Source organism: Coloeus monedula (assembly GCF_965178545.1).
Source record: "Coloeus monedula genome assembly, chromosome: 9".
NCBI lineage: Eukaryota > Metazoa > Chordata > Aves > Passeriformes > Corvidae > Coloeus > Coloeus monedula.
In genome coordinates, this window is record NC_138789.1 from 22,385,951 (window position 1) to 22,395,695 (window position 9,745).

The window sequence follows — 9,745 nt, forward strand, 5'->3', positions numbered from 1 at the left end:
TATAGCCTGCCTCTGACTAGCGCTGCCAAGCTCGCTGCCAGCTGGACCCCATTCCCTTGGGAATGGGGCCTCAGCTCCGGGCCCCATTCCTGCCTCTCCCTCGCACCACCCACTGACAAGCAAGGATGGATCCCTCCATGGGCAATCCCGTCCTTGGGCTGCTTGAGACCAGCCAAGGGTTGGAGAACAGGTATGAGGCATCCCCTGGCATAGCACTTGGTCTGGGCTTAGGTGAGCAACCTAATCTAGTGGGGGACATCCCTGCCCATGGCAGGGGGGTTGGAACTAGATGGTCCCTTCCAACCCAAGCCTTTCTTTGAGGCTGGTGATGCTTTTTTCTGCCTGCACTCACCTGTGCCCTAAGCAGACATGAGAGCTGCAGGGCTCTGGCCTGGAGCATCACAGGGGAGAACGCTTCCCCCATTTCAGGGGACAAATCTCCCTGCTGGGCTCCAGTCAGCTCCAGTGCTGCTGCTGGGGACCCAGCTATGCCCAGCGGCTTTCCATGGGGGCTGTGCAGGTGGAGGTGAGGGTGATCTCCGCGCGTGTGCTGCCTTTTCCAAAATCCCAGCTGCCTGCCTCTCTTCACCCCTATCTCCTTGCTCCACAGCAAAGACACCAGCTTGGGACCCATGTCCCCGTGCCAGAGCCAAGCCATGAAACACGGCAAGGAATTCCACTCGCAGCAAGACGCAGCCCTGCTTCCCCATCCGGTGAGTGCCGGACGGAGCTGCCTCGGCGAGGTTGTGCTTCACGCCTCGCTCTCCCGTCGCTCCCTCCCACTGCCCCCCCGGCAGCCCGGCCTCCAGCCCCAGCGCTGCCTGCCAGGTTTCCCTAGCAATGGGCCGTGTCGTAGGACGCAGCGTGCTGGCTTCCTCCCTGCGGCCTCCCCAGGCTGGCCGGCCTCCCGACAGCCTCCAGATTGCCTCCCGCCATCCTCCAGCCCCGTCCCGCCTGCCCGCACCGCCTTCCGCCGCCGCGCTCCCTGAGGCAGCCCATGGCCGGACCCTGCTCGGCGCGGCTGCAGGGCGACGTGGCCGCCTTCACCGCTGCCCTGCGCACCCTGGTCAACAACCCCCAGTTCAGGTGAGGGCCCGGGCCGTGCCGCCTCCCCCCAGCCACGCCGAACCCCCGGCGGCTGCTCCGTGCTGTTTTCCCGCAGCCCCGAGCCCTCCCTGCCGGGGGGATTGGGGCCCGCAGGCAGCTCGGGGAGCCCCGGGCAGCTGGTGGGGCCGACGTGGCTTGTGCGGCACTCCCCACACACCCGCATGACAACAAGAGTGCAGGATTGCCCAGGTGTAGCCCACCCTGGACAACCATCATCTCTCAGGAGGAGGGAAAGTTCCCGGGTGTGCCCAGACCCCCTCTGTCCCTGGGCATGGTGCCAACAGGGCAAGGCAGTGTCCCTGGATAAACCCTGTGCTGGGGCTCCTGCCCGTGCCAGGAATTGGGGTGCTGCATCCATTGAACTCCCCAGAAGCAGCTTCCTCCCTGCTCAGTTCCTCTCCCACCTGGCTTCATTGGTGCTTTACTCCAACCTCCCTGGAGGGCATTCGCCAGCCTAGCCATCCCTCCTCACAGGGTTTGGCATTCCTGCTACCTCTTGCCAGAGCAGGGAGCAGAGATGGAGATGCTGCCTTGGCTTCCCTCACCTCCATGGTATGTCCTGCCTGGCTGTAGTCCTCTTCGCTTGCTTCCTGCTGAGGCCTGCCCTGCCTATCTATGGAACACAGCTATCTAAGGAAATCCCCATTCCTGCTGAAATTTTTGGCCACCTAGAAGAGAAATCCCAGTGAAAACCCCCCAGCCACAGCGCCAGGTAGTGGGGGAGTGGCTGGCAGTGCCTGGTCATTCTCAGCCTACGTCTTGCTGCTCACATCTTGCAACCCGCAGCCCTTATCTAACGTCCTGCAATCTGCATCCTGCAACCTGAAATCTGTGCTCTTCATCCATCTACTTCGTCCCACATCCTGCATGCTTTCTCCTACAGTCTGTACCTCACAGCCTACACTCTGTAGCCTTTGTTCTGCATCCCACATCCTGCAACCTTCATCCCAAACCCATCCTGCAGCCTGTGTCCTGCATCCCAGACCTTGCATGCCATAATCACAGCTGGCATTCCCACATCTCACAGCCTGTATCCTGCCCCTCTTGGCCTGTGGACCTCAACCACAGAACAGTTTATCATGGTCCCCCTTGCAGTAGCAGTCATGGAGGCCCCATCAGGCTTTCCTCACACCACCCATCCTGCCCCAGCTGTGTGTCTCCTGGTAGACACTTGGGATGGCCCAGATATCCTTCTGGTGGGCACATCCACCTCCCTGTGGGGCACTCTGAGGGTCAGGCCATGGATTTGTGCATGTCTTCATGGCAGCCAGAATTTGGGTGGCACCTTCTGCTCATTGGCCTGCTGGGATGGAGGAAGGGACAAGGGGATGGATGGGCCATGGCCACAGGTGCACACAGGCTGGAAACTCCCTCTCCTTTGCCTGCTTCCTTTCCCCTGATCTTGCCCCCCTTTCCTGGGGCCATGGAGCTGGGAAACCCTTTTAGGGAGAGGAGTGTTATAGGGGATCAGGGCAACAGGATGGGCCCTGTGCCCCAGTGTGTGCCACAGGCTGCCGTGCTGGGCCAGTGCCAGCCGTGCTGGCAGCTATGCCAGAGGCTTCGAATCCCTGAGACGATGAGTCAGTTCCCATGAGTCAAGGAGGCTGATCCCGGTGACAGCCACACTTGCCTTGGCTCTGCTGTGCCAAAAGAGAAAGTCACTTTCTCCAGCTGTCCTTGCCTTTCTCTGCCCTGCTCAGTGCCAGCACCCTGGGCTCTCTGTGCCAGTACCTAGGGCTCTCCGTGCTTGCCAGAGGACCTGTCTTGCTCACCTTGCCTGCAGCATTCAAATAACTGGAAAGAGCTGCCAACAAGGTCTCTCCTCTGTGCCCCTGTTGGGACAAACCCCTGGGTTAAAATTAAAGGGTACTGCCCCACTGCGACAGGCACTCAGCAGGTCCCTTCCTGTGTGCCCTGTCCCAGCCCAGGGCAGGCTGTGCCCTTGCTCTCCAGGCAGTGTGTCCCTCACAGTGCCCTCTCCCCCGCAGTGATGTGATGTTTGTGGTGGGCCGGGAGCAGCAGAAGGTGTTTGCGCACCGCTGTGTGCTGGCGTGCCGCTGCCAGGCGTTCCGCGGGATGCTCAGCCAGGCGCCAGTGGGCAGCCAGGACTCCTCCAGCAGCGTCCCACCCCAGGGCCCCTTCATCCTGGGCAACGTGCAGCCTGAGGTCTTCCTGGCTGTTATCGAGTTCCTCTACACCAACAGTGTCACCCTCAACAGTCACATTGTGAGTGGGGATGGGGCTGGTGGGGGCGATGGACATGGGAGGGACAAGAGGGGGATGCAGGGGAAGGGGGTGCTTTGCAGCTCTGGGTGTGCTAAAGTTGGAGGAGATGGTCTGTGTGATGTTCTCTGGCTGGCTAACAGTGCAATGAATGTGTGGGGTCTCAACCCAGCACAGTGGGGTGTCCAGAGCACCTTGTCCCAGCCTTGGGACATCTGGCTGTGCACGCCCTGGATGGTGGGAATGAGGACACCACAGCAGGAGACCTAAATTTTTCTCCATGCAGCAGCCTTATCATCCATGCCCCACTCGAGAGCTCCCACGGAGGCAGGAGCACACCTGCCCTTTACCCTGGGCTGCTCTGCCCATCCATGCCCCTGCACACTGATGCTCACAAGGTCCCCCTTGCCTGCAGGCTCTGGAGGTGCTGACCTCATCAGTGGAGTACGGCTTGCAGGACCTGTGCAAGGTATGACCCTTAGGCTGGGGGCAGTGGTCCCTGAGTGTCCCCGGACTGGGCAGCACCCCAAGATGATCCCTGCATGGCTGGTAGCTGGAGGTGCCTCTGAGGAAAGCACCATGGTGCATCATGCAGGCTTGGCCCTGCTTCTCGATCCTGGAAGGTCTCTCCAGTGGGATCCCCCTTGGGAGGGTGCAGCAGCGGCTGGGAATCCCACAGGGGAATCCCGAGAAATCATGGGGAAGGACATGGAGTTTCACATCTCCTGCATAGCAAAGGTCAGAAGGAAAGCCCCTGTGCCATCGCCCACGCATGATCTCCGGTCATCTGACAGGATGATGCAGTTAAAGAGAGCCCTGATCCTTGGGTCCAGTCAGCACCCCAGCTGTGGTGCTGCCAAGGGGATACTGCTTCGGGCGGGAAGGTTTTGGGAAGGCAGCAGGGAGCAGAGAGGAAGGGTGGGAGCTGGATGAGGAGGGGGCAGGGAGCTGGAGCAGCTCGGTGTTGGGGAGGACAGCCAGGCCACGTCATCAGCCTGATTCCTGAATTACAGCCTGGCTGTACACGTGACTTGCCATCTCACACCCAGACTTCCCCTCCCTCCCTGTCGTGCCGGGAAAGTACCTCAGGAGCTGAGGAATCATGGGCTCCTCTCTGCCAGGGCAGTGGGATGGGACCTGTGGGAACAAGCTCAGCAAAATCCCAGATGTGGCACAGAGCTGTCAAACAGCTGTCTGGGCAGGGAAGGAATATAAGGGGTATAGCAGAAAGGGGGATCTGGTGCTCCTGTCACATGAGTCACACCCCACCACCCAGCAAATGCATCCTGAGGGGGATGACCTGCATAGAGGAGGGATGGGAGGGAAAGGAGCTGACCAAGGACAGCTGGGGAAACCATGGCAGTGTGCCCAGCTGCAGGGTGACCTCATATCCCTCCTGCCAATGACTCAGGGCCCTTCTGCCCCATGTGCCAGCTCCTCCCTGCATGTCACATCCCCTTGGGTTTCCCAGAGATTCTGGTAGGCAGCTGAGATAGGCAGAAGAGATGTCCCACTCACTGATAAACATGCTGGTCTGTCTGCATCCCACCTGCATCATCCTTGTATGGGATGCAGCTGGAGATGCTGGTCCCCCAGCAGTCACAGCCAGAGCACAGCTGGCAGGTAGGGCTGGGGCAAAGCTGAGGTCACTCAATGCACTGCAGCTGGCACCAGGATTGTGCCCTGCGGCAGAACATAGATAGCATTTGTAGACAGGGTTTGGGGACCTGCCTGGGGCTGTCAGATTGGCTGGGTTTGGTCACATCAATCTTGGTCCCTGGCTCCATCAGTGGCCAAGCTGGCTGCCCAGATCCACACTGCAAGACCTCATCCCACAGGCCATTGCTTATGAAACCCTTGAGGGGCTGGAGGTGCCACATTCCATGTGCTGGGGGCTCAGGGGATGCTGACAGTTGTGTGGGCGGATGGCAGGGTTGTGTCCCTCCCTCTGCCCACCCTCTCTCTGTCTACCTTCCAGCTCTGTGTCAAGTTCATCAAGGACACACTGAGTGTGGAGCAGGTCTGCGAGGCCCTGCAGGTGAGAATGACACCAGAAGGGTCACAAAGGGTTAAAAATAACCTGTACAATTTTGGGGCAGGAGCAGACTTGACCCTCCTGTTCTCAGCTGGACAGTGGGCCGGATTTGCCATTCATCCCTGGCCTGGCAGCTGCCCTGCCAGCTCCCAGACCACTGGGATTGTACCAGGGATGCAAGGGACAGTGGGGCCACCAGAGCCTAGTAGAGAACTGTCTTCACACTGCCCTGAGCAGGGCTGGCCAGAACTCCCCAGTGCTAGGGCTTTGTCATCATCTGCATGTAACTGGGGGGCACTGGGTTTTGGGGAGCCAGTCCCAAAACCCCTGCTGAGAGGTGAGGCACCTAAAAATAGCCTTGGGAAGATCCTAATGGCCCTGGCCATGCTACTTCGTGGGACCAAGGCTGCTCCCCTGAGAAGGGGGATTTGTTTCATCTCCCATGAGCTGAAACAATCTTGGGGTGAGGTGCCTGCCCCAGAACACAGAGCTCCAGCCAGATGTGATGCCAGACCACTGCGACATAAACAGAGCTAAAACTGGTCCAGAGGAAACAAAACAAGAAACCCCAAAACCCCAGAACAAAACAAACCTGAAGAAAACAGCTTGCCTTCCCTCCCCACTTACGTCAGTGCTGGTCCCCTGCTGTGGTGGAGGGGGAGGTGATGTTCACCCTGCCTGTGCTGGTCCCGAGTACCCCACACACTGCTGTGGGGGGTAGGGACATGCCCTCCTGGTAACCAGATGGGCCGTGCCAGCCCTGGGACTAGCATTGCTCAGTAGAGCCGGGAGAAAATGGGAGCAACCCCAAATTCCTGCTGCAGTGAGGGATGGCAGCTGTGGGTCAGGCTGGGGCTGGCACCTCAGCTGGCCTGGGGCACTTGTGGGAGTGCTTTAAGCTGACCCTGTGCCCACAACTGATGGTTTCACATGCCTGCAGTGTGACCTTGTGAGAACAACACCAGGGCCTCTCCCCCACTGTGGGCTGTGTGATGTCCCTGAGCAGTGGTGGAAAATCACACGTGCTGCTGAGGGTGGGGCTGGGTGACCGTTGTGGGCGTTAGAGCCACCAGAACATTTGTTGTGGCGTAGGCCAGAAAAGGAGGGGACCTTGGCATCCCTTCCTCCCTACACTCTCACCATGGTACCCAACCCAGAGGGATGTCTGCCTCACCTGTGTCCCTGAGAGTGCCCATGTTTCTGTAGGGCTTTGGCAGGGAGTCCCTCCTGCCCTGGACCCTTTTGCAGTGTCTGTGTTGTCTCACAGGCTGCGGTGACCTATGGGCAGGTGGACCTCCAGCAGCACTGCCTGGCCTTCATCGAGGGCTGCACTGCGGTACGTGATGGGGGAGCATGGTGTGGGGTACCCCAGGGCATGGCAGGGCACGTGGCATGGAGAACACTGCATGAGGCGAGGGAGCAGGGCCCCTAAGGATGGGATGCCTGGAGGCTGGGAGGGGAGCAAAGGGTGTTTGGAGAGAAGATGCTGCATGACAGGCAGAGGCAGGCTGGGGGGTACTGGAGTGCCAGGGGATTGGAGTTTGGGTTGGGGAATGCTGGGGTGCCAGGCAGGGATTGCACTAGGATGTGTCTGATGGATGGGGGTGGTGGTTGTGTGGGGTCCTGGTTCCAGTGCCCGGTGTTGTGGTGTGCTGGCAGGCAGTGGTGCGGACACAGGGCTTCCGTGAGCTCTCCGACGTGGTGTTGGCGTGGGTGCTGCGCAGTGACCGCCTGGCTGTGGATGAGCTGGACCTGGTGCAGGCTGTGCGGGAGTGGGCACACGTCAGCTCGGTGAGTGTCGCACAAGCAGGGACCACCCAGGGGTGCCTGGGCCCCCACCAGCCTGGGCTGGGAATGTAGGCACCCTTCCCCTGAGCCCAGGGGTCTGTGATACACACAGAAGCTGTGTCACTCCTCCCAGGCCCCTGCCTCCCTTGGTGCCCAGGACATCACCAGCCTCATCCCTCACATCCTGATGTCTGACAGGCTGTCCTGGAGCGTCCGGTGCCAGAGGTGGCTGCCCTGCCCGTGAGGGAGCTGCGTCTGCCCTTGCTGGCACCCAGCGAACTGGTGACACTGGAGAGCTACAACCAGCAGGACCTCCTCATCCCGGTGAGCTGCTGACTGTAGGGTGTCCTGACTGACCTCCAGGGGCTGGAGGATGCTGCAGGATGGGCTGGGGAGGACCATGCTGTGGCCATGCTGATGCCCTCATCCCTCTCCCCATCCCCACAGGTGGAGAACATCGCGGCAGCCTGGCGTGCCCACGCACTGAGGAAGGGCAGTGGGGTGCCCTCCCACCTCTGCCGTCCCCGCCGGGGCACACGGCCCCGTGACCATCACCGTCACCTCGAGCCACACGCCAAGTAGGAGCTGGCAACGAGTTTTGTCCAGCCCAACCAGGAGCTCTGCAGCGGAGCTGGGGGTGGGGCTGGGCACGGATGCTTCTGTGGCCTAGAGCATCGATAAGGTGCTTTGTCCCATGTCACAGCGTTAGGGCCAGGGCAGGATGCCTGGGTCACCCCAAAAAGTGATGTAGGGGCGGTGGGTAGGGTCGATCTGGGCTATGTGATGGGTGCAAGGACACTGCAGGCGGCCCAGGCAGTGACCCCAGGGTGTCGGGGCTGCAGGGATCCCTGCGGGATGGGGACCCAAGATGAGCTCCCCCTTCCCCGCGGCCGTGCTGCCCTCCCCCGGCAGCGAGGCCATGCTGCAGCGGGAGAGGGATCCGGCACCTGCCCGGGCAAGGGCACGGGGACCCTGGGGCTTGGAGGCGGGCAGGTAGGAGGGGACACACGGGCATCTTTGCACGCACCGCCGCACCGACAGGCTCCCGTCCCCCGCGCCCCCCAAGCCCTGCCAGCAGGCCACACACACGTAGGACAGGCTGCCAGCCCCCCATGTGCCACACACACTCTACACACGGTGTGCAGCCCCCCCTTGCACCCCCCGTCGTGTGTGTGCACACAGAGCTGGGTCTGTCTCAAGCACACATACCCCCCTTCCAGCTGTGTTCCCCAGGAGAAAGGGCCGGACACAGCAGGTAATTTATATATAATATATATATTTACTCTTTAAAAATAAACCTTCGGTCCCCACTACCGCCTGTACAAACTACAAAAATAAACCTTTGCTCTTTTTGATATAAATAACTTAGATGGCGTGTTGGGGGGGAAGGGCTGCCCGCCGTGCCCACGCCTGGCACGGGGACAGGGTCCCCAAGGCCACCCCTGCTCAGCGGCAGTGTTGGGGGTCTGGGGGGGCTGGGGCCGCAGGCACAGCAAACACCGCTGGAGTTAAAGTGCTGGGTAACGGCGCGGACGGTGCCCGGGATGGGGACGGGGATGGGGACAGGGGCTGGCTGCAGGGACAGCCCCGTTGCACGGGGACACGGTGAGAAATACGGTTTCCCAGCAAGATGTGCCTGCTGGCACCGTGGGAGCCCACATCAGCGTGCACTGTCCTGTGCGTGCTCAAGCCTGTGCCATCCCCTGGGCAGAGCACGAGTGTGACACGGGGGGGCTGTGATCATGGGACAGCTCAGGGGCTTGGCGCAGCAAGGACCACTCCAAGGATCTCCCCCTTCCAAAACCCCGCCTGTGCTTTGGGGAGCAACAGGCTCCCTTTCTCCACTGTGGCACATCCATGATCTCCAGCCTTCCCATCCTTGCCGCTGGGGAAACTGAGGCACGGACTAGCATGTTGGAAGGGGTGAGCTGCCCGTGGAGTGGGGGCATGAACAGGTCTGTGCCCCCGGGTTCCTGCTGCCTCCAGTGGGCAAAGGGTCTGCCCGCTCCCTGCCTGCACCCTGGGCAGCCGGGCGAGGCTGTAGGCTGAGAAATAAATCTTTTAAAATAAAAATATATATCTCTCTATAGATAGTTTCCCTTTGCAATAAATAAAGGTGAGGGTGCCCACCCCAGGCCTTGCCCATGGCACGCCAGGGCATAGCTGGCTCTGGGGCTGCCCCCTTATCGGGACAGGGGGCATCAGGGCACCCTGTTGGGGTACCCCAGCTCATGGCCCGGGATGGGTGGTCCCGGGAGGAGGTGATGGGGAGCAGGCAGTGACCCCACAGAGGGGGAGCTGGCATGGCACCAAGTCCACCTTGCCAGCAGCTCCAGAAACAGAGGGGGGAGTTAGTGCTTCCATTTCTGGGGGGCAACAAGCCCAGGGCAGGATAACCCCAAGCCCTGGGTGACGAGACATGGCACCAACGGTACAGCCTCAGGTGAGGGACACGCGGGCACGGCGTGGCCTGCACACAGCTTGCATAGAAGTGCCAGCCTGCCCTGCCAAGCCCCGGTGCAGGGTGCAGGGGGGCCGGTCCTCCTCGGCCAAGACCGCTCCGGCAATTAGCAGCACGACGCGGGCGACCCC

The 9,745-nt window shown here is 60.9% G+C and overlaps 1 protein-coding gene across 1 annotated transcript; it reads left to right on the forward strand.

Annotated features, from left to right (window-relative positions):
- Window positions 1-976: 976 nt before the first annotated feature.
- Window positions 977-7,735, forward strand: BTBD19 (BTB domain containing 19; the record flags this gene model as incomplete). The annotated part of the gene is made up of 8 exons (XM_082287587.1): window positions 977-1,086; window positions 3,096-3,333; window positions 3,746-3,799; window positions 5,309-5,368; window positions 6,633-6,701; window positions 7,025-7,156; window positions 7,352-7,477; window positions 7,601-7,735. The coding sequence occupies exons 1-8, from the start codon at window positions 998-1,000 to the stop codon at window positions 7,733-7,735; spliced, it is 903 nt and encodes a 300-aa protein (XP_082143713.1). The 5' UTR covers window positions 977-997.
- Window positions 7,736-9,745: the final 2,010 nt, after the last annotated feature.